The sequence below is a fragment of the Sorghum bicolor genome, chromosome 6, assembly GCF_000003195.3.
Source record: "Sorghum bicolor cultivar BTx623 chromosome 6, Sorghum_bicolor_NCBIv3, whole genome shotgun sequence".
NCBI classification, from domain to species: Eukaryota; Viridiplantae; Streptophyta; class Magnoliopsida; order Poales; family Poaceae; genus Sorghum; species Sorghum bicolor.
Window position 1 is genome coordinate 2,914,886 of NC_012875.2, and position 24,855 is coordinate 2,939,740.

Here is a 24,855-nt window from a genome sequence, read left to right on the forward strand (position 1 = left end):
TTGGGTGGGGATGGATATACGAAGGAATCAGGGGACGGATCCAGCAGGGGACGAAATCAGTTGGGCTAGCAAAAGGGGCGCCGAGGTCACTTGCCTCTGAATCCACGCGTGTGGAGTGGGGGAGGAAGCGAAGCAGAAGCCGGCCTCTGAATCGAATCGAGTGGAGTTGGGGAGGAAGCGGAGTGAGCCGTTTGTGGTGGAGCAAGGCTGCGGGTGAATGGATGACGGACCGTTGGATATATGCAGAGGAAAGATGTGGAGCAGGAGGTGCCACGTACGTATTCTCTCCTAAGCTTAGAAGCAACTATTTCTTATTTTTTTCTATGTGGTGTCATTACGTGTGGTGTGTCTAATTTTAGCAACAAACTAATAGTTCATGCCTATAATTCCGAAAAATTTTCACGTTCAATTTTATCTATTATGGAACCGTTCGTTGTTCCATGAAAGTTTTCTCTACATATGCTTTTCTGATTATTGTACCAATATATTAATATTAAGAAATTAATTAAAATTCTGATATGTTTACATGTAAATATTTATAATTGGAGAAAATATATCAAAAATATTTTAAATTTGATATTGGATTCAGAGGACAATATCATATTATTGCCAACATTAACATATATTGTAGATGTAATACTTATTTTAAAACAAACTATAGCTCTAAAATTTTGTGCAACATAAATAGATATGTATAATTTCGATCACTGTCTTCATAAACATTTGATGATTTTTTCTCCCGTGCAACGCACGGGCATGTTTGCTGGTTAAATATAATAAAAAAAACTAATTACATACTTTGTCTGTAAATCGTAATATGAATCTTTTGAACTTAGTCTATGTGATTAAATAATATTTGTCAAATAAAAACGAAAATTATCACAGTACCTAAAAACCTAAAATTTTGGAACTGAACTGCCTACCTGCTCAGCAGGTTCTATCGAGCCATCCATCTCAACCTCGAGATATGTAACTGACTGTGACAGTTTTTTTCCTATAATTCTTTTTTAGGGCATGTTTAGTTGGTGAAGGAAAAAATTTTATGACATTGTAGCACTTTCGTTTGTTTATGGTAATTATTGTCCAATCATGGACTAATTATACTCAAAAGATTTGTCTCGTAAATTTCGACCAAACTGTGTAATAGTTTTTATTTTCGTCTATATTTAATACTTCATGCATGCGTCTAAAGATTTGATGTGACAAAGAATCTTAAAAAAATTTAAGTTTTTAGATCGAAGTAAACAAGACCTTAATCTTGTAGTACATTGTAGCTACGTATATGTATACGTCTCACGTTCTCTGTCTTTCCCTCCGCTTTTTTCTTTCCTCTGTCTGCAGTTCTCAATGTACCCTACCTTCGTCAACATCTCTCTTCCTTCTCCATTCTACTCTCTAGCTTGGTTTCCAAAGATTTTTAAGATTTTCATTACAGAAATCTTGTGACCTATACATGGAACATTAAATATAGATTAAAAATAACTAATTACATAGTTTATTTGTAATTTACAAGACGGATCTTTTGAGTCTAGTTAGTCCATAATTAATCTATATCTAATAATAAAGAGGCAAAATTTCAGCCTCTTTTTTGGTCTGGTGGGTTTTTCGTCTGGCCTTCCTAATTATATTTAAAATATGTCTATATTCTCTTTTTGCGAGACAAATATATATCGTCCTAGATAAAAAAAAAACACCGAGCGTTGCAGCCAGCGGCGGCAACTGAACCAAATGGCCCACTTGGTGATCTCTCTGCGGGCGGGCAGGTGGAAGCCCACGAAATGGAACAGCCCATTTAGGGCTTGTTTAGATGCAAAAACTTTTTGGATTTTGACACTATAGCACTTTTGTTTTTATTTGACAAACATTGTTTAATTATGGAGTAACTAGGCTTAAAAGATTCGTCTCGCGATTTACAGACAAACTATGTAATTAGTTTTTATTTTTATCTATATTTAATACTCTATACATGTGTCGTAAGATTCGATGTGATGGAGAATCTTGTAAAGTTTTTGGTTTTTGGGGCCTTAGACTTGCAGGCAGGTGATCTCTCCGTGCCGCGTCACGATGCCCCTCAACGTCGCCACACCGCGCCCAGGCAATCAAGGCTGAGTCCCCGCCTACCTGCGATACGAGCATACGTTACAAATCTGTTACGTTCAAAAACAATGAAAAATACATATCTCAAGCGTATCTCTTGCTTGCAATTTTTTTTCACTGAATCATATTACAACTCTACTACAGCCCTTACGCATCCATCATTGCCTTTTCTTTCTGCTCTCCAGTAAAATGCTAAACTCTGCCCCGAGAGATTATATTTGGATCCTTGGCGCACATCTCCAGACATCAGGGTTCCCAACGAGCTCAACTATTTCGTAAGCCTGGGCATTCGGGTTACCCGAATTTTTTGGGTTGGGTAATTCGGATAATTTAAAATTTGGGTAATAAAAATTGTTACCCGATATTAGTCCCGAAAAAACACTACTCGCAATTTCGGGTACCCGATAATTCGGGTTCGGGTATTCCCGATTTACCCGAATTTTCAAAAAACAACGCACTATATAAAATTTCAATAGCAATTTATATATAATTTCAGCAGCAATTTGTATAGAATTTCAATAGCATTTTGTAGAGAATAATATATTACTGTCACTTATTCAAACAAAGAGAATTATGTTCTAATAAATTGATAAGTTCTAATATTTAACTAACAACACATGATAAATGCAAAGATATAGACAAATATTTGGGTAATTCGGGTACCGGGGGATATTACCCGAATTACCCAAACTAATTTCAGGTAATAAAAAATCGCTATCCGAATCTAGGATCGGGTACCTCGGGTTCGGGTAATTCTGATCTAGATCCGGGTAATTCGGGTACAGGTAATGGGTATCGGGTAATTTGCCTAGGCTTACTATTTCGCCTTGCATACCCATTGTCACTGAATCTTCAACTATTGTTGGAACGGAGGAAGAGAATAAACTAGGGGTAAGTATCAAAAGCGTTACCCCCAAGAAGTCTTGTTTTCATCTTCATCTGTGATGTAGATGGAGGAGTTCGTCGCCATTGGGATGCGCCGCCTCCTCCTGAGGGTCTGCTATAACCATCATATTATTACCAAATTTAATTTATATTATAGATGTCATGATTATCTAAAAAAAGTTAGAGGTCTTAATTTTTATACAAAGAAAAAACATAAATAGAGATGTAGCACTCTTTATCATCATTTGCATTTTGATGTATTGAATATTTTTTTTCTTCGTTGCAACGCACGGGTATATTTGCTAATACAAACAAAAGTGCAACATTAATCAAAACTAATTTTTTTTATGAACTATGTTTTTTATATGTGCCGCAATATTTGATGTGACAAATAAATTTTAAATTTTTTTTGAATTTTAGAGTTAACTAAACAAGGCCTAACCATTAAAAGAAATCGGAATAGTGCCCGATGAGGGCATGTCCTCACGTTCGTGATGTACAGGGCCTCTGCGTCCGGTTCTATTTGGTTGCTCTGCTCCTGTTTTTTAACACATATCGCATCAAATATTTGAACATATATATACAATACTAAATATTAATTATTTATAAAACTAAAAACATAGCTAAAGAATAATTTTACAAGACGAATTTTTTAAACTTAATTAATTTATATTTAAACATTAATTACCAAATAAAATAAAAATAGTATAGTATCCATTAAACTCTAACACCTCTAACCAAACACCTTGAAAACTCAACGTGCTTGGAAAAAACTGAAAACTGTTGTACTGTGCATGTCGTGTGAGAGCGTGAGAGAAGAGAGGCAGCACATGTGTGGGGTCCGAGGTGGGTGCTGCTGTCCTTCACTGAAATACATTGAGAAAGAAAAAAAAGAACACAAACAGAATACAAGGGAAAGGAGGGCACAAATCTCGAAGATATTATTTAATGGTTGAGATAAGCCCCGTTAAACATGTACATGCTCTAATACAATTTCTTATTGAAACAACTCTATCAGATTTAAAATTTTTTTTTTTCTAAAACATGACATATTTGTATATACTTAATATATTAATTAAAGTTTTCGCAAAAAATAATATATTAATTAAGAATCCAAATTTTTTGCCTTCAAATTTTCGTCCAGTCTAACTTATTCCTCAAATCAAACAACATATTAGTTAGTATCCTCTGTGTTCCTTTTCTTTTTCGTTTCGGTTTCTATTTCCTATCTCGCTTGAGGTGTTCCCTGTAGTCTATTCCATACCTCTCAAGCTCTTAGTGTTTCGTATTTTTCGTGACTTCTTTTCTTTAGTAAATTTCATTGGCGGTCCTTGAAGTTTTTCTGAGTTCCATCTAGATCTCAATACTTATAAATTGCACATTGGACTCAAACTTGTCCCGAGTTCCAATCTTGGTTGCAGTACTTCCAAATTTCACCAACTGTTCCCTAAACTTACACATTTAGCTCGCTCCCTGAACTTGTCTCAAGTTCTCATTCCGGTCAAGGTACTTACAAAGTATATACTTGTCTACCTAAACTTATATTATTGTACATTCCTAATCTAATTCCTCCCCTCCCACCCCACACCATGCATAACTGGATTTGTAGGACCTGTGGGGGCTTCGAAAGGTGAGATGTGTAGAGATAGCTTTCTAAATCCTACCATGCCACTTGCTTGCCTATGTCGTACTTACACGATCGCACCTCCCGCTCAAGCCTTCACCATGTGGCCCTCCTCAGTTCCACTTGACTCGATCCCCCACCTCTTTGTGCCCATGTCCCTGCCTTGTGGTAGTTCGAATCGAGATCACCACTGTCACTATCACACTCCACCTTCCTTTAATTCTTGACCCCTGTCATGCAAGATCTCATGCTTGTTCTCATTCTCAACATCTCCTCGTACCATTTTGGCACCCTTCAAGACTTCCTTGCCTTTCTTGGCAAGGACAAGTCTGTCACTATGACACGATAGGGTAACATGTATTGCGTACGGCGTGGCAACACGGGCACGCATGCTAGGTCCTAGTGTGGCAACATGGGTGTGTAATTGATCACTCTGATGATGCAACATAGGCAGATGTGGGGTGGTAGGGTGAGCACGGGGTTGTACCCTGTGCCTGAACGGGTGAGGCAAGCATGTGTGTAGCGTGGCGAGGACAAGGACGGTAAGGTTTGGGGTTGAATGGACCAGAATGGTACAATAATGTAACTTTAGGTAGCTGAGTGTATAATTAGCAAGTACCGAGTCTAGGATGAGAACTTGCGATAAGTTCAGGGATCTAAACATGCAATTTATAAGTATCACGACTAGAATGAGAACTCTATATAGGTTTAGAGAGTTGAACGTGCAATTTACAAGTACCTGAATCTAGACGAGAAATTAGAATAAATTTAAGGTCCGCTAGTGAAATTTGGGCAACGCTTGGTTTCTCGAATCAAACCGTCCGTGTATATGTGCATCTTGGATAGCCACATGTCCCACTGTTTGGTTGCCGGACTCAACGATTCCATACAAGCCCAAAGCATCCATATGCCTACCTTCTCGATGTTGCATAACCTTATGCGCCAAAAAAGACCAACCGATGCATAATCCATCTATCCAGGATGATCCATCCCATTCATCTATATACACTTCACCAAACACTACCTTATTCCTTTTTTATTTCCATCCGGTGTTGTCTATTTCGTGACTTATTTTCTTTTATAAGTACCTCTCGTTTTTTCTTATAAATATAAAAATAATAAAGAATAAATATAGTAATATAGGTTCTTAAAACCTTGGTCCTTCCATAATAAATAAATATTTCCTCCACTAAGTTGTTGATGTAGTTTTAATTATAAATAAAATTTATTATTATTAGGACCTAGAGATCAGCCGTTAGGGCACTCTCAATGCAGAAACCATCATAGTTTCTATACACATTAATTGTAGTGCCACCTAAGCATTTGGCTAATGTGGCAAGAGAGTTATTGAAGAGAGCGAGAGCAAAAAACATATAAACTGGGTCTAAAGTTAGAAACCATGTCTACACAAAATTCAAGACATAAAGTGATATGATTGGCTAAGAATGGAGAGAGAATGAATGTGATTGGATAAAAAAATATTCTATAGAAACTATGCATTGGGACCATAATTTCTATATATAGTGTTTATAAAAATTAATACATATAGAAACTACATGTAGTTTCTAGCATTGAGAGTGCTCTTATAAACTGAAATTTTTGACAGTTTGTCATTCAATCTAACCAAAATAAATGTATATCCATGTTGTGCACAACAACAGATTATATTATACTGAAATAAATAATAGTTAGTAAGTAATAGAAGAGGCTAAATTTGAGGTACTCAGTCAAAGTATGCATGCATATAGGGAGAGCAAAAATTGGCATGTTTGACTGCTTGCATGCATCTAGTCAATGCCACCGGATCTCAACGAGCAGACATGCCCATGATGTGAGGGGATTTCGTGGTGCTTTGCTGGGAGAACAAAACGGTAGTAACTAATTAACCACCTATGGGAATTTATTCTCTCACTCGTCATTATCCTGGTAAAAAGAAACGGTCATCGTTGATCCCATTTTCTCTCATGATCAACAGACAATGGCCATCTATAAATATATATATGCGCTCATTTGTACCTCCTCTGTGTGATAATTTTTCATATATCGCAGACAATGAATACTAAGAATTGCATTATCTGCTGTATTCTTTTCATGCTCGTTGTGCACACAAATCATGCTCTAGCCGGTTTGTGTTCCTTTACATCTATCTTTTCTTTTATGTTCTAGTTTTTTTAGTTCAGTTGTAATCTAACAAAGATCAATTTGTATTTTTTTTGTTTCTTTACCTTTTTATCTTCATTTGTGTTTAGTCTTCAGACTTTTTAATTAAGACTGAACAAAAAAAAGCTCTTCTAATCATTTCCTCCAGACAAGAACTTTTTTTTTGGCATTTTCACGCCAAGATATGGTAGCTGATTACATACATTATGGGTATGCATACATGTGTTTAACTCTTTTTTTTTTTGCAGAGTGTGGCCATACATATCCTATAATGCCATTCTGTAAGGGATGGATGTGCACGACCGAGTGCTGGATGGAGGCAAAATTAATCGCAGCCAAAGTTATGGAAGACAAGTGTGTGAAAGGCGGGATCAAGGGCTATTGTTACTGCCGCTTTTGCCGTTAATTAATTTGCCACCGTCCTAGGAGAAGAATCATCAGTTCATCAATAGTTCACCATTAAGATTGTAGTTATATGTCTGTAGCTAGAGTTGTGTGTGTGTGTGTGTTGCTTTTGGCATGCTAGTGTCTACTCTCTCCGTATAGAATTTAGCTAGAAGTCGTTTAGGACAGCGACATGGTCTCCAAAATATAATTTTGACATCTTATTTTTATAAAAATATTTTTTAAAAATGATGTACGTATACTTTTATGAAAGTATTTTTAAAGACAAATCTATTCATATAATTTTTATATTTACAAACTCAATAATTTAAAAAGTTATTAATTATTTATATTCTCAATGTTTGACCTAAACCTTGTACAAAACGACTTCTAAAGTCTATACTGAGGAAGTACTATTGTATTTAAATCTGTACTAATTGAATAATAATTCATCCGTGCCCATCATTTTCTTTGCTGATTGAAAGAGTTATTGATCATTGTTTCATCAATGATGTAATAATCCGAGACATGGGCATTTAGATTGATATGCACAACCAAGAAAAATAAGAAATGTATACATCACAAATATGTACAACCAAGTAATATGCATACATCAGTACAAAGTGCAATTTCTTGTGCACAATCTAAAAAGAACAATATCCGAATCAGCATGGCAACTAATTAATAAGATCTGAAAGAAGAAAACAAATCTAGCAAACGCACTGAAATTACGGAACTCAGATCATTCCATCCGTGCTTATGGTATTGATGGTTTTCATTAGGTACGGTAATTAAAGTCATGTAGCATAGACGTATTTATTTATGCGAGTACTGTAATATGCATGTTGGACCGTCTGACGTGCAGTCAGCCAACTAGTCAAAAACTGTATCGAAAATTTGGACCCAGTCGATGATGAGTCGATACCGAAATGGTGTGAAATCAACGAGCTCATCAGTCATCATGTCGCTGGATCCTGTGAGGATCTTTACTTTTATCGAGAGGATAGCACACAGAGTTGAGGCAATTTTCTAGGTTTATATTCCCACACAATGCTATGCCAACCTGAGGGGTTGGAGATACATATTTATAGGGCTGCTAACCAGCCAACATATGCCAAGATGCTAGTCTAAAATGTTGTCGTACAGATGCTAACTGTTGTCCTAAAAGCAGTCAATTATATTGTCCTACAGATGTCCTAAAAGCAGTTAAGGATGTTGTTTACAAAGGACACAAAGACCATGTGCTGCGTATTGCAGCCCACAACCACTAGCCAACACAAAGACTTATCCATCACTCTACCCCTAAGTCTTGTGTGGCTCCTTGTGAGGTATATGAGCCATCCCGATCCTGGCGCGAAGTTCCTGGAACTTGATTCGCCCAAGGGACTTGGTCAGGAAGTCGGCGAGCTGGTCTTGGGTGTTAATGTAGTTGGCCCGAACGCTCCCTTCCTCCAAGCAGCTCATGATGAAGTGGTGCCTCATCCGGATGTGCTTGCTGCGCTCATGGAAGACTGGATTCTTTGCCAAGGCCAAGGCAGACTTGCTGTCCACCCTGAGCTCCACTGCCTCTGCGTCTCTGCCAAGGAGATCGCCGAGCAGTCGAGCCAGCCATAGAGCCTGAGTAGAAGCGGTAGTGGCTGCGATGTACTCTGCCTCGCAGCTGGACAGAGCCACCACCTACTGCTTGACCGACTGTCAGCTGATCGGACACTTGCCGAGGAAGAAGAGTGCCCGCTGGTGCTCTTGCTCGTGTCGATGTTGCTGGTGTGGTCGCTGTCACTATACCTGATGAAATGTGCCACACCAGGACACCTCAGATAGTGCAAACCATAGTCGAACGGTGCCTACGACGTAGCGGAAGATCCTCTTCACGGCCTGCTGGTGCTCCATCGTTGGTCGCTGCATGAACCGGCTGACGTAGCCGACGGCGAACGCCAAGTAAGGTCGCGTGTGGACAAGGTAGCGAAGGCTGCCCACAATGCGCTGGTACTGCGTCACATCCACCTCTTCCTCTGTACTCTCCCGACTTAGCCTCTCCTCCATAGTAGTGTGGGCTGGGTTGCAGCCAGTGAGACCGCCCACCTCCACAATGCACTTGGTGTAGGCTGTCTGACGGAGAGAGGTGCCGGAGCTGTCCTGGTGGACCTCGATCCCCAGGTAGAAGGATAGAGGGCCCAAGTCGCTCATCTGGAAGGTCGCCCTCATCTTCTCCTTGAACTATTCGATCTCCACCTCCTCGGTGCTGGTGATCACAAGATCGTCGACGTAGACACCCACTAGTAGGGCCTTTCTTCCAATGCCCTGTTGGTAGATGGCTGCCTCGTGCGGGCTTTGCTCGAAGCCCATCCCCTTCAGCGTGGAATCCAGTTTGGCATTCCACGCCCTCGGTGCCTGCCGCAAGCCATAGAGGGCCTTGCACAGATGAAGCACCTTGCCTTCCTTGCCGGGAATCACAAATCCCAACGGCTGGTGCACGTAGACCTCCTCCTTCAAGTCGTCGTTAAGGAACGCTTACTTGACATCCATATGATGGACACGCTAGCCCTCTTGGGCAGCTAGCGCAAGGAGATGTCACACGGACTCCATCCGTGCTACGGGGGCGAAGGCGTTGTCGAAGTCGACCCCCTCTTGCTGCACGAAGCCTCGTGCCACCAAACGAGCCTTGTGCTTGATGATGGCACCGACTTGATCCCTCTTTAGCTTGAACACCCACTTAAGGGTGATCGCGCGATGACCGCAAGGGAGATCAGCGAGCTCCCAAGTGTGGTTCTACTCGACCGCGTCCATCTCCTGCTGCATCGCGACACGCCATGTCGCGTCTCCCTCTGCCTCAGCGAAGAAGCGATGCTCACCGTCCTCGTGTGCCAGGTGCAGCTCTGTCTCGAAGTCGTGTACCGCTAACCCAAGGATAGGTTAGTTACGATGTTGTCCATGGTGCGGTAACGTAGAGGCTCGTCATCATGGTAGACATCGACGCGGTCCTCGTCGCCGAACAGCGGAGTGGCGAACTCCACCGAACGCTGACAGGCTAAAGCTACTGGTGCTAACCTTGGAGATGCCGGCGCTGGTGCAAGAGAGTGGGGAGCCAGTGCAGGAGCGCGTGGTGTAGCCGGTGGTGTTGGACTCACTGGTGGTGAAGGCGGCGGTGGGCTCGCCGAAGCTGATGGCGAGCCGGGTGCCGAGGAGGGCGAGCTCGGTGAAGACGAGCTGCTAGCTCCCCGGCTCCCTCTAGGTGGACGTAGTCGATGATGAAGGCCCTGAGGGTGGAAGCCGAGCCATCATCCACCGCCTTGTCCCAAGTCCAGTCTCGCCCTTCGTCGAACATGACGTCCTAGGAAATGCGGACACGCTGTGTCGTAGGGTCGAGGATGTGGTAGGCCTTAGTGCCCTCTACGTAGCCGATGAACACTCTTGTTGTGCTCCGATCGTCAAGCTTGCCGACATGAGTGAGCTCTTTGGCAAATGCTAGACAGCCAAAGATGTGGAGGTGGCTCACCATCGGCTTGCGCTCGTGCCAAGCATCGGCGTCATGCCATGAAGCGCCTTGGTGGGCGAGCCGTTGAGGAGATGGACGGCGGTCATCACTGCCTCTCCCCAGTAGATCACCGGCATCCCTATCTACTTGAGGAGAGCGTGGGTGGTGGCGACCACCATTAGGTTGCGGCGCTTGACGACACTGTTCTGCTGCGGGGTGCACGGTGTGGTGAAGTGGCGCTAGATCCCCTTGTCGGCGCAGTGCGTCGTGAACTCAGCCGCTGTGAACTCGCCGTCGTTGTCCGTGTGCAGCACCTGAAGCTTGCGGCCGCACTCCTCCTCCGTGGCAGCTTGGTGGTGCTTGATGGCATCCGTAGCTGCCCCCTTGGTGTCGAGAAGGACAACCCACATGTAGCGGGATGTGTCGTTGATGAGGAGGAGGAAGTAGCGTCATCCTCCAAGTGTAGCCGGTGTCACGGGGCCGCAAAGGTCGCTGTGCACAAGCTCCAGCTTCTCCTTGGTGCGGAAGCTTGCTTGGCAGGGAAAGGACATCCGTCGCTGCCTGGTGTGGACACAGGTGTCGCAGAACTGCTCCACGTGGTCGTTGCACGACATGCCCTGCACCATCTCCTTGTTGCCGAGCTACTTCAGGGCCTCGAAGTTGAGGTGCCCAAAGCGCTCGTGCCACCGCCAGGCTTCATCGTCCCACCGAGTTGCAAGACAAAAGGGTTGCGGCACCTATGCGTGAAGAACGTAGAGGCAGTTGCTCCTCCTATTCACCTTGGCAAGAAGTCGGTGACGAGGATCCCAAATGCAAAGCACGCCGTCCTTGATCTCTACGCACGAGCCTTTCTCATCCAGCTGTCCCAAGCTGATGATGGAGTTCCTCAACGCAGGGATGTAGTAGACGCCGGTTAGCAGTCGATGCTCGCCGTTCTTGGTGACGAAGATGACAGAGCCGGCGCCCTTGATCTCTATGGCGGAGGCGTCCCCGAACTTGACAGAGCCTCAAACGTCGGAGTCGGGCTCGGAGAAGAACTCGCGCCGGCCTGTCATGTGGTGGGTGGTGTCGGTGTCGAGGCACCACCCATCGATCTTGTTGCCGCCGCCGGACCTACTGCGAGGAGGGTGTGTGCCTTGGGCTCGTCGAGGTAGAGAAGAGCCGCTGCAACCGGTGCTGTTGGGGGTGGCTCGGTGATAGCATGTGCCATGAACAGAGCTGGATGTTCCTCCTCCTCCGCCTGCGCGACGTAGGCCTGGGCGTGTCGTGGCTTCCTGTTGTCCTTAGCCCAATGGCTAGCACGACCATAGTTGTGGCAGCCGTCATCTTGTGCCGGCTTAGGTTTTTTGGCGGCGCCGCCCTAGACACCTCCACGGGCGCCTCCCTTGGTGCGCCCCGGCCTGGGCGCCTTTGCGTGACTTGCCGCGCTTGCCACGCTTGCGGCCAGCTGCTGCAGAAGAAGAAGTCTCCCTCTTCTTGTCACCTTGCGTGGCAGCCCAACTACTCCTGGGTGAGAAGGAGCTTGGTCCCCGAGGAGGGTTGCGGCTCGTCACTGTCGATGACCTTGAGGTGACCTCTTGCCTCCTCGATCGACATCATGGAGAGGTCTAGCAGAGACTCGATTAAGTGAGCCATCTGCCTGTACTTCTCAGGGACGTAGCGGTAGAGCTTCTCGACAGCTCTCTCCTTGCTATAGGTGTCATCGCCAAACTACACCATTTTCTACAACAAAGTGTTGAGACAGAGAGCAAAATCATCAACGTCCTCACCTGGCTTGAAGGCCAGGTTCTCCTACTCCTTGCAGAGTTGCTGCAATATGGACTTGCGGGCGCGATCGCTGCCGATGCGTGTTGTAGCAATGGCGTTCCAAGCTTCCTTGGTAGTCCGCTTGCTGGTAAGCGAGAACTGCATCTCGGTCGGGACTGCAGCGATGAGGGTATTCGGTGCCTGTCGATCCTGGTCGAAGTTGACGTCGTCGTACCGGACTACCTCCCACATGTGCAGCACCTGAAGTCTCACCTTCATCGCCGCAGCCCACTCAACATAGTTGGTCTTGGTGAGGATAGGCTACCCACCACCAGGGCCAACATCCCTGACAACAGCCTGGTACCCGTGGTAGCCACGGTACCGGTCCGGGGAGAGAGCCATGCGGCCTGCGAAGGCCATGCTCTTCCTCGACCTGTCCACCGCTGTTGCCATGCGCGCCTCCTTCACGAGCGCTGCCAGCGCCTCCGTGCCTGTCTAGACTGCGGCCACGCTCGTGGGCGTGCGCAGCTGCCCACTGCGCCGCTCGCCGGCACGCTACATCTCTCTCCAGCAGCTCTAGGTCTAGGTCAGCACTGTCATCAGCAGTGATGGAGCTGCTGTGACTGCTGCGCAGGTCCTCAACCTCCGCTGTCGCTGCACGCGCTGCATCTACAGCTGCCTCCACCTCCGCTCTGGCTGCTACCAGCTCCGCTTGGGCCAGCCTTGACGCCCTCGCTGCTGCTGCTACGGTCGCTGCCGCTGCTCGCCTGCGCTCCTTTGCTGCAGCGAGGTCGGTCTTCTGCCGACGCCGCGCGCTCGAGGTGCCCGAGTGCTGAGACTGCCCTTCTGTAGCCATGGCGCGCTGCTACGCGGAGAGCAGAGGCAGCCGGAAGAGTTGCTGCGAGGCAAGGAGCTTGACTGGAGAAGGGATTGAGTAGGAAATGCTTATGCTACAGAATAGTACAGCTTTAATACCACTTCACTTATCAGTCGTTGGATCCTTGCTCTAGGTGTGAGCAAGATCCTTACTCTAATCGAGAGGATAGCACACAGAGTTAAAGCAATTTTCTGGGTTTATTTCTCACACAATGCTACGCCAACCTAAGGGGTTGGGGATACATATTTATCAGACTACTAACCAGACAGCATATGCCAAGATGCGCATATGCCAAGATGCTAGTCTAAGATGCTGTCCTACAAATGCTAACTGTTGTCCTAAAAGCAGTAAATGATGTTGTCCTACAAATACTAACTGTTGTTCTAAAAGCAGTCAAGGATGCAGTTTACAAAGGACACAAGGACCATGTGCTGGGTACAACCACCAGCCAACACAAAGACTTATCCATCAGAAGTATCCCTTCTGGTCACATAAAAAAACATGTCTGTTTCCTTGTCTTCTCTTCTAGACTAACAGTCTAACATAGGCTATGTCACTGAGTCAACACGTGTACCACAACATTCATATGAAAAATTACAAAGATCAGATTGCTGGCCTGATATTCGACTGGTTACAAAAGAAAGCTTCACATAAGTTTCTGAAAGACAAGCAGAGTCTACAATGAACAGCACTACTTTCAGAACACTAACATCTACATCTGCTCCATCCCACTTCGGAGAACTACAACAACAGGAGCCTAGAGCGTGAAACCAACAAGTATACTTACTGGATAAGGATCCTGTTAATGATTCACAGAGGGAAAAAGGAAGCTACAAAAACTCGAAAAGTGCTGATACACATAATATCTTCAAGGAACCATGACACTGTCAAATCATTGCATTTCTCACATTCTGGATGTGCATCCATGTAAGTGCTCAATGACCAGTATCACCTCGCAGAACTTGAGTATCAAATTTGAACGTGGATTAGCCTACAATCCATCTATGCAGCAGTAAGTAATTGTTTGCATGCTTGGCTTCTCGAAACTCGTGTGCACTGTCAGCAACGTAACTAATCACTGAGAGGAATATCATCAGCTCAATCTCCCAATTGAACTATTTGCAGACCTCAATCAGCTTCATAAGATACAATCAACTACTACTCGTCTAGATCCATAGTGTGTGTATTTTCAATGCAGATGGTGTGCTTGGTACTGTGATACTTAGCTGCAAAGTGACCAAGTCGATTCCCTAGGAATCTAAATTCTGTTTCTTCATCATCATCACTGTCTATGTTCTTTGGAGTGATCCTGTTTTGGTAGCACCTCCTCCTAAGCAGAAAACAATTAAAATAATAGCTCACCAGTTCTTTCCTCCCCTTGAATTGAAAAAATAAGTGGAGGCGGTTCCAGAAATTCCTGCCAGAAGATGCAGCACTATGTTGTGCTGCAGCCTTGAAACTTGCCTCCTCTTCATCTGTCCAAGAAAGTGCAATCTCCTCACCCATGCGATTGAATCCCCATGCATAGAAAGCCACACCAAGTTCACGTTTTAACTTAAGTCTCCGTTCTGCTACATGAAACCGAACACATTCCACTGATCCAGGATAGTGGCAACCACAAACAACTTCTCTACCTTTGCCAATAGGATCACCACAAAACAATGTTTTACAGCTTTCATTTTCTGGAGGCCAGACCTTTGTTCCCAACCATTTCAGTGTTTCTGGATCATCATAATTTACAGGCACCTCTCCAGTCCATTGTGGCACGTGTACTTGATAGTCTGGACCAACTGGTATTTCATTCTTCTGGTGGCTTGTAAAAAGCCAACCATTAGAAGAATTATGAGTCCTAGTCCCATGTTTCCCTTCTCCAGCCAAGTTGTTCTCCTGTTCTGTGAACACTAAAGAACCATTCAGTAACTTTGCTTTTGAACAAATTCCAACACTGGTAGGACTTGTACAGCAATTGCAAGCCATTGGGAATATTTCCTGAGTTGAAAGAGAAAGAAGAGTCAGTTTCACTCAGTAAGCAATATAAAAGTTTCTAAAGAATTACAAAGAGAAGAAGGTATGTTAATAAAAACAATGTACAGTGAACAGTATCATAAAAAAATGATGAAGGTGGATCTAAAACCACAGATGGTACTAAAAGAATAATAAAAATTAAGATGGGTTACAACAGAGTATACATGTCAAGTCTGAGACCCCCAATGCCTGGAAGTTGCGAAAATGATGATCATAGATAAAAAAAAATTCATGGTAAACCTTTCTACTGAAATGCAGAAATTGGTCGAAAACTAAAAACCAGAACTGCCTGTAGCAAGCGGGTTTTCTTTGTAAAGCTAGAACCACCCTGAAAGCAAAGGAATTTCGGCATGTGACAATAAAATAAAAAACAGAGATTTTTGTGCATGCATTTCATAACTATGATTTCCCATGAATAGCATTTTGAAGATATCTGATAAGCAACCATTTTATGGAGGTTTATGTGGGCCAGGATTAAGAAAAAGCAGTGGTTTCCATCATCTGTTTAACAGCTAATTTGGTAAATCTGTTGACAGCCTAAGAAACCACTACAGTACCTTTTGCCAATTGAACCATAAAAGCTTTATGACTCGATCGGGTGGGATTATAAGCTTCCATAATCCACATTTATTTTCATGTTTATCTACCAAGAACTAAATCACTAATCAGATCATTAAATTTCACAAATACAAGGACGGCAAAAGAATACCTGATTTCAACCAACAGATGTAAATTAAGTTCCTCTTTATTTCAGATTTTTCTATTATGTCTTACATAATGGCTATTAGACATTAGGGAGTGAATGTTAATTCTTACTTTCTTAAAGATATTGGGATCTAATGAATAATTAATGTTGAGTACTACAACACAAGGCCTACAACAGGTTTTGCCCTCTGCTACATGGTGTTACCTTTTCACTTTTCACAGCTCTAGAAACAAGTATAGAAATTGCTAAGAAGAGCAAGATCGCTAAATGAATAGCAATTAGGTACTGGTGGTGTTGAGATATTTGGAACCAACAGTTTTGTTCCTGGAAAACAAAGTGGCCTAAAGGGAGTAAAACTAAGGAAATACACAATTTAAGGAAAAAGGTATGTGAAACTACATATTAGACAGCATAAATAACATGTCAAGGGCCTCAAACCCTCGGGTAGCTGGACCTCAACTACGTAGTTCATAGTCGCGATCCGTGGCTTAGGGCAAGGTTTTACCCCTCTGCGCCTAGCTTGGTCAGATGGGGAAGAAGAGTTTGGAGATAATATAAAACCACAATGTGCCGATTACAGGGAAATATATAGCCAAAGGCCCACCCCCACTGGAGCTAATTGCTCCTCAATCTAAGGAACGCAATCATCTATTTCCTAACCTAGCCACTTGATGGCTCGGCGTGATCTGCTGCCGCATGCTCTGCACGTTCTCTCGCGCGACGCACATCCTGGGCCTGCCGACATCTAGTGTACAAGCGGCCCCACATGACATAACAGGTCTTGAATTGGGGGTCTGTCACATGCTAAATAGTGTAGGGTTCATAATTCTGAAGATTGTACATGTATCCACACAGTGTAGTCTAGAAAGGAATTGTTATAGAAGAGAAAAGCTGGAATCATGTCAATGACATGTTATCAGGGAGGTTGTTTAACAATTATCATTCCTACACACTCAAATCTAGGACTAAACCGGAAGCCCATGCACCTTTAGTGAAAACTCTATTGTTTTTTCTTTTCTCAAAAAGGATATGCAAAGGGGAAACGAGCAAGCTCTAGTTATAGGCATAGTCCCAGAATCCAAGTGTGGTTATTATCTTGGTTTCTTCAAGACTACAAAAGATTATAAATCTTACCAACAAGGTAGAAATTATCTAGTACTGCATATTCATTATGAGAATGAATTGACCCGATTATGAATAATCAATGGAGCCAATAATGGCAATAACCAGGTAACACAGAAGTCTTTGCCGACATCCGACACTCGGCAAGGAGCCATTTGCCGAATAGGGCTCTGCCAAGACCCCTTTGCCAAGTGTGGCACTCGGCAAAGCCTTTGCTGAGTGCAAATGTGGCTTTGCCGAGTGCCCCAGGCACTCGACAAGCCACCTGGCTGCCTTAGTGATTCCTTGACTAAATTGTAATGTCAAACACAGTTAAGGCCCTCAGAATCAGTTTCTACATTGTAATGTCTGCCAGGAAGTTCCTCCGTGCACATGTCTTTTGATAATCCTATTCACATTTGTGAAGTAACAAAATCAAGAGTGGACATGAGAGTCGATCTACACCTCTACATCACAAAGGCTTTATCATGGAACGAAGGTCAACAATGCGAAATGAAAAAATCTTCTGAACACAGCAATGACTCATACTAGTAAGAGTGTAAGACGACCATTGAATAATAGAAGTTGATAGTTGTGGCCAAATATCCAAAAACAGAAGAACATCTGAACATGACACCAGAGGACTTTCTCGTGAACTGACAAGTATTTTAGCCACAAAGCATCAAAACTTAAATATTTCAAAACATACCCTTAACCATTTAAACTTGCCACATGATCAGATGCATGCACTACCCCATTGTTCTTTCAAGCATTAGTAATACATATTTGATGAAGTACTTGAACAATGTTACTGGTTCATGGTAAGAAAAAACAGATGCTGAGTTGAGTACTTCTTATTCGAATGCAATGAGACATCATCAAACTGTAAAATGTTTGGCCAACAAACTCCTCAATGGTATTGAAATCACCTGAAAAAGTGAGCCATTCAACATGCTTGCTCGGCGAGCCCTCTTCCCGGTAACCATCTCCCTGACCGCCAATGCCATTGAGAAGTACAGATCCGAGGTCCCAGCAGCCACAGCAACACCATTGCCAGCCTTCTCAGCTATCTCCCTCACCCAACCCAGCATCCCAACCACGTCCCCCCTCTTCCGCTTCAACATCACATGCCGCTGCTCCCTCCCGTTGCAGTTCAAGAGCCCTTCTTCTTCTTCTTCCTCCACACCATTGGCACCAAAGAACAGCTCTTGCCTCTTCCTCATGTCGACATCCAAGAAGGGCCCGTGCGCTTCCACAAGCCTCTGGATCCAGCGGTCTAGGACGCCAAGGTACTTGGCGTAGACCAGCTTGACAGGCGCCGCGAGGGCGGAGTCAACGCCGGCAGACTCGGCGGCGGCGGCCCAGCCGCCTGGTGAGTTGGGCACGCCGGCGTAGCCCCCCGCGGCGCGGACGGCGAGGAAGAGGCGGAGGAGGTCGACGCACCGGCCATCTCCAAGCGCCACCGGGATAGGCCGCGCCTCGCGGCCGCCGGTGTAGGCCTCGCGGAGGAATGTGGCGAGGACGGCGTCGAACGCCTCCGAGGGGTCGGAGGCCGCGGCGGCGTCGGGGATCCGGAGATCAGCACAGAAGCCCAGGGACTGCAGCTTGCTAAGTATGGCGAGGACGGCGGCGGCGGAGTCCATGGACCTGTGACCGCCGGCGAGGTCACGACGGTTGGCCGCGGTGGCGCATATTCTCTCCTCTCTCTTTTTTTCTTTTGTTTTTTTTTTTTGGTTGTGGTTTGAGAATGGATAGAACGTTTAGTGTGGATTTATGTTTTTTTTCTCTTTTCAACCTTCTTGTTTTCGAATGAAATTTGAAGGTCTATGTTCCGTCCAATGCATAGGATAGCGAGGATTTTATGGGGGCCTGTGATGGCTTTGTTGGGATTATTAGATGGGGTTGTGGGTTGAGTAATAAAAATATCTTCAATTGCCACATTTTTTAAATAAAAAATTGAAGAAAGTTAAGTGGCCACTTGAAAATGTTTTGAACAAAGCGGTCCCAACGTCCCCTCGAAAACATCCGATAAAATTAAAATAATCTGAGCAGAGGTGGTCCTAAGGCTACTCTTAACAGAGTTTCATTAAAGTTTTATAGACATAAAATATATTGATGTGGCACCATATTAATAAAAAGAGATGATAATAGTTTTATGTGAATAGAGAGAGTTTCATAGAGATAAAATTTTTGTGCACTGTTTCTAAAATATCGGTGTATTGGAAACTAGGTCACAAAACTTCTACTAAGGATGGTCTAATGCTAGTAGTTTCTATCCACACGAAAGAGTAAAATTCACTAGCGATCCCTTGACTTGGCTCAAGGTATCATCTAGGTCCCTCAATTTTTTAAAGTGATATTTATGGGTCCCTAAACTTGGTAGAGGGTGTCATTCAGGTCCTTAAACTTTTAAGATGATCATCGCAGATCATTAAACTTGGCAAAGGGTGTCATCTAGGTTCCTAAACTTTTATGGTGATCACCGCATGTCTATAAATTTGGTTGGTGGTGTCATCCTGGTCCGAATATGGTTTAACTCACTCTATAAGTTGGTTTGACAATGATGACCGTAAGTTAGACGTGTATCATGAAATTATAATTATGTAAACTAATTTCCATCAATTACTTTAATTTATTAGCATTGTCACACCAACTTATAAGGTGAGTTTACATCAACAAGAAATATTTGGATCAGGATGAAATTATAATTATGTAAACTAATTTCCATCAACAAAAATAAATTAAAGTAAAAATTCACAGCAACAAATAATTTACATCAACAAAAAGTTTTACAACAAATATACTATAATACCTTCATTAAAAATTTTAATAATATAATACTATCATTAAAATTTCTAATACTATAATGCTAGTATTAGAACTTTTTAAAATAGTATTATTAATAGTAGTGTAATATTATACAATAATACTATAAATATTATTATATTTTCTAAATGTAGTATTATTTTAATACTATTTGTTGGGTACCATAAAAAGGGATACCCAAATCAGAGCTATAAAAAACGCAAAGAACAAAGCAAATTAACCACGATCACAGGGGGCGCGGGCTCAGCTCATCTGACTCCTAGCCCTCAGGTCCAACCCACAACTCGCCCGACCCCTCAGGGCCTCGGACGCAAGTTCCGTCTCGCCCGACCCCTCAGGGCCTCGGACGCAGATTCTGCCTCGCCCGACCCCTCAGGGCCTCGGACACAGACACTGCCTCGCCCGATCCCCTCGGCCTCGGGCGTAAAACCCCGCCTCGCCCGACCACTTCGGGGCTCGGGCACCAGATGACGCTCCACCGGGTCAGCAAGACTTCCAACGCACGGCGCCCGTACCCACGACGTGACAGGCGCGGTGACTCCCATACCGCAGCAGGGCAGGGTGACGACTGTTCCAACAACCCTGGGCACTGTGCGGCCTTACCTCTTTTACTGTGCGACCTTACCACTTTCACTGTGGTGTACCGCCTCACAGTAAAAAGGGGATGGGGGAAGTTAATCAACAACACTATTTGCTGTCTTCTCCCACTATTGACAGGATGATCAGCAGTACCACCGATCCGACCCCCATGACTCCTACAGGGCTCGGTAACCCTCCACAGAAGCAGCCATGCTGCCAGCCATCCCGCAAGGACAACATGGACAGGCTTCAATAGGGTCGGGAATATAACTCTTCCACTCGGCAGGATGAAATTTCCTCATGTAAATCCCTGTCTCCCCTTGAGGCTATAAAAGGGAAGCCAGGGCTCAGAACTAGACACACACACACGACCACCGCGCTCATTTACAGAGCAGCAACCAGCACTCTGTCCACCACGAAGCCGAGACCTGGGACTTAGCCCTCTCTCGCAACCAGCTTGTACCCCCCTACTACAAGCACTTTTGGGTGCAAGGCTATACAGACCTCCGATCTCACTGGACGTAGGGCATTCCAGGCCCGAACCAGTATAAACCCTCTGTGTCTCACTTGCATCACCATCCAGGCTTGGGTAGTCACGCAAACGTAAACTCGTTTGTGTCTAGACCACGAGTCCAGACGCCGACAGTTGGCGCGCCAGGTAGGGGCCTTCTGCGTGACATTCACCTGTCCCTACGGGGAAGGCTTGGATGGCAGACGGATTTCACCCACTCCGCCGCGGCACCATCATGACGTTTGGGAGTTTTGGAGTTCATGTCCCTCGGCTCTTGCTATGACATGGTCCTCCTCCCGCCACGTGGTGATGTCGATCCTCGCCCCGAGCCGATCCCACCACGGTCAGCACGTGGGAGCCGCTCGGGACGCCATGCGGGGGGCACACGGCGGGGGCGTCAGAGATCTCGCATCTCTGACCCTACCACTGAGGCCAGGATCCGTCCGACCCTCCCCCCGCATATTCCTCACCAGGTCGCCCGTTCCTCCGGCCCGACAGGCGCTAGAGGAAGGGCTCGCGGGGCCTCAAGCTCCGCTCCCCGGACCAACAGAGGTTCATCGCGACCTCCTGTCCCGTTCCAGTCGAAGGGGAAAGCACGGCCTGCGTCTGTCCCACAGATGGGGGACAAAAGGGCCTCAGCATCCCGTCCTCCTCCACCCGTGGATGGGGGAGAGGTAGCGGCTCCTCCCGAGTTCCCTTTCGGGCTCAGGAACGCAGCCGCCACCTACGCGTCTTCCGTAAGCACTTCGTTAAGTGCATACGCGGACCTTCCAGGGCACCACTTGAGGCCTACCTTGGACCTCATCTCCGCACCGCCCGTTTCGTCGTACCCAGAGGATCCCACCTCAGGCGATGACGAGTGGGCTGGCGCTGATTTTTCCGGGTATGGCGACCCGGAGACCTTCATGCGCTTCTTGGAGGCCAGTAACTACTGTCTCGGCTACTCCGACTCCGACGACGGGAGCTATGACCCGTCACGAGAATGCTTCAACCTGGAGGTCGGAGGGACGCCGCATAACGCCCAGGGGGGCGCAGGACCCTCTAGGCAGGAGAATGCAACCCCACCGCCCAACCCAACTCCCGGGACCGATCCTAGAGCCCGTGGGGTAGCATCAGCCCCCGTAGGAGGACACCGCCCTGACCTCGAGCAGCTCGATGAGCTGGAGGCCAGGCTCAAAGAAGAGCGCGCACGCCTCCGCCAACTCCACGAGGCCCTGGTCCGAGACCCATCCGGCCACGGAGACGGGGGTGAGGCTAGACGCTGCGCCCGAGACGTCAACCGTCGTATCGTCGAGGACGCAGGGGGTGACGCCCCTGTCTTCAGCACGGCCAGTCAGAATGTAATGGCCGCTGCACTCCTCCTCAGGGCGATGCCCGAGCCGTCGACTCCTGAAGGAAGGAGAGTGCGCCAGGGACTACGTGGTCTCCTGGAGCAGGCTCTGGTGCAAAACGCGGGAAGTTCTGCATCTCAATCTCACGGCACGAGACGTCAAGAGGACCGACCGCCTCCTAACAAGGCACCAACGGTGCAGGGTCCGCCGCCCCCTAACCCGCAAGGGGGCAACAGGGTCCCATCAGTCCACGATCGTGTCGGGGCTGACGTGGACGTACAAGCCACTCTCGAGGCCAGACAGCGTGACAGGGACGAGGCCGAGTCTCGACGCTACCGACCGCGCCGAGGCGGAAGGTACGACCCGGACCACAACCGTAGCACGTCGCGAGAGCCACCAGGCCCGCATGTCTTCAGCGAGGCCATACGCAGGGCCAAGTTCCCGGCGCGATTCCGACAGCCCGCCAACCTCACTAAGTACTCAGGGGAAACCAACCCTGAGCTCTGGCTGGCAGATTACCGCCTAGCATGCCAGCTAGGTGGAGCGGACGACGACCTGCTCATCATCCGCAACCTCCCACTACATCTGGCCGATACGGCCAGGGCATGGCTCGAGCACCTCCCCGAGTGCATGATCCACGACTGGGCTGACCTGGTCAGGATCTTCGTCGGAAACTTCCAAGGTACATATCTGCGCCCTGGGAACTCCTGGGACCTCAGGAGCTGCCGGTAGAAGACCGATGAGTCCCTCCGAGACTTCATCAGGCGATTCTCCAAACAGTGCACCGAGCTCCCCAACATCACGGACTCCGACGTCATCGGAGCCTTCATTTCCGGTACCACCTGCAAGGAGTTGGTACATGAGCTCGGTCGCAAGACCCCCATGAGCACTAGCCAACTGCTCGACATCGCCACCAACTTTGCCTCGGGCGAAGAGGCAGTTGGCGCCATTTTTTCCGACGGCAAGGCCAAGGGGAAACAGAAGGCCGAGGCCACCGAAGCCTCAGGCTCGCGCAATCCCAAGAAGAAAAAGAAGGGTCGCATGGGGAAGCAGGGTCAGTCGGATGACAACTTGGTCGCCGCGGCCGATCGCAAGAACCCCAAGCGGGCTCCTGCTGGCCCCGGTCTTTTCGACGAGATGTTGAAGAAGCCGTGCCCCTATCACAGGGGACCAACCAAGCACACCCTTGAGGAGTGCACTGTCCTACGTCGGTACTATACCGACATCATCGCCAAGGAGAGCTGTTGGTGCAAAAGCTGATCTGCAAACACAAAGGGCTAATACCCGATTTAAACGTTAAGGCGTGCCAGCCGATTTGACCTTACTATCGGCAAAGGTGGTAACTCGAATACTTTGGTCCCGACAACAGCGATGCGCCCGGATGTCACGGCCAAGAGGTATTCACGTGGAACTTGAGAACACGCCGAGCTTAAGTCGACGAATTCCTAAGATCTCGTAATAAAAAGGAAAAAGTATGACGAAGTCGTCGAAAAAGTAGATGCTTGGAATATGAGTAAAAACGTGTGTTTGATTGATTGATAGATGTCTCATTACAAGGCCCTAGGGTCCATATTTATACCCTGCTCAAAGAGCTACAACCAGACACGACTAGAACTCAAATTCCAAATTACACAGAATCCGTATACAAAACGATTTTTATAACTAAGGAAAGCATAGAACTATCCCCCCGTGACAAACTGGAACACCTCCACAAGCCTATCGGCAGCTTCTAGACTCTCCCTTCATATCATCGGCAGACTTCCTTGTCGTGGCCATCGGCACAGACACATCACCACCTACAGACTTAGTCATGTTCAACCCCTCCTCCATCGGCAACCATCCTCATCGGCAACTCATCCTGTAGCACTGCCGTCTTATCTTGCCGGCCTATACTTTACCACACATAGACACGTGTCCAAAAATGGCATCAACACATGCCCCCCTATTTCGGAGTATGAAACCATTAATGCTCCGAAGTTCTCCGCAATAATGATGCCCTTTTTCTGCAATTAATGCTCTTAATCTGGTAACCGACAGCCTTAATCTGAACAACTCTGATTCGATTCTCACGCAGATCCCTCGAAATCTTCGACTTCTCACACGGACATTTCCATTTTAGCCGCGCATCGGCAATATTACCGTTACAGAGACTTGCCGATGGACCGACCAGGACGTTCGTATCTCATCTTCCCAAACGGCTATATCCACTTTATTCGCCCATCGGCAATATGACCGTTACAAGACGCTGCCGATGAGCCGACCAGGAGATCCCGCACAGTAAAATATCTCTGACTAACGACCGCTTCCCGTCAAATCACCTGCACAATCCCTTGATTACCGTGCGAACAGTTACCATATCTACCTGAGCACCCTCGGATTTCACGGATGCGGCAAAGAGATAAGTCCGATTTACCCTTGCCCATTTTATCCTATAAATAGTTCCTTCTCAGGTACTCTTTCTCCATCACATCATTCCACACCTCCAACCTTACTTTCCCGGTGGCGGCGCTGTCCAAGAGCTCTAAGAT

General features: G+C 46.1%; 2 protein-coding genes across 2 annotated transcripts; both read right to left on the reverse strand.

The window, feature by feature from the left end:
- Window positions 8,453–9,355, reverse strand: LOC110436303 (uncharacterized mitochondrial protein AtMg00810-like). Its single transcript, XM_021462996.1, has 2 exons — window positions 8,936–9,355; window positions 8,453–8,767 (listed from the first exon to the last, which is right to left on the reverse strand). Exons 1-2 carry the CDS (start codon window positions 9,353–9,355, stop codon window positions 8,453–8,455), a joined length of 735 nt encoding a protein of 244 aa, XP_021318671.1.
- On the reverse strand, window positions 13,820–18,935 carry LOC8083400 (AT-rich interactive domain-containing protein 2). Its single transcript, XM_002447434.2, has 2 exons — window positions 18,010–18,935; window positions 13,820–15,237 (listed from the first exon to the last, which is right to left on the reverse strand). Exons 1-2 carry the CDS (start codon window positions 18,721–18,723, stop codon window positions 14,407–14,409), a joined length of 1,545 nt encoding a protein of 514 aa, XP_002447479.1. The 5' UTR covers window positions 18,724–18,935; the 3' UTR covers window positions 13,820–14,406.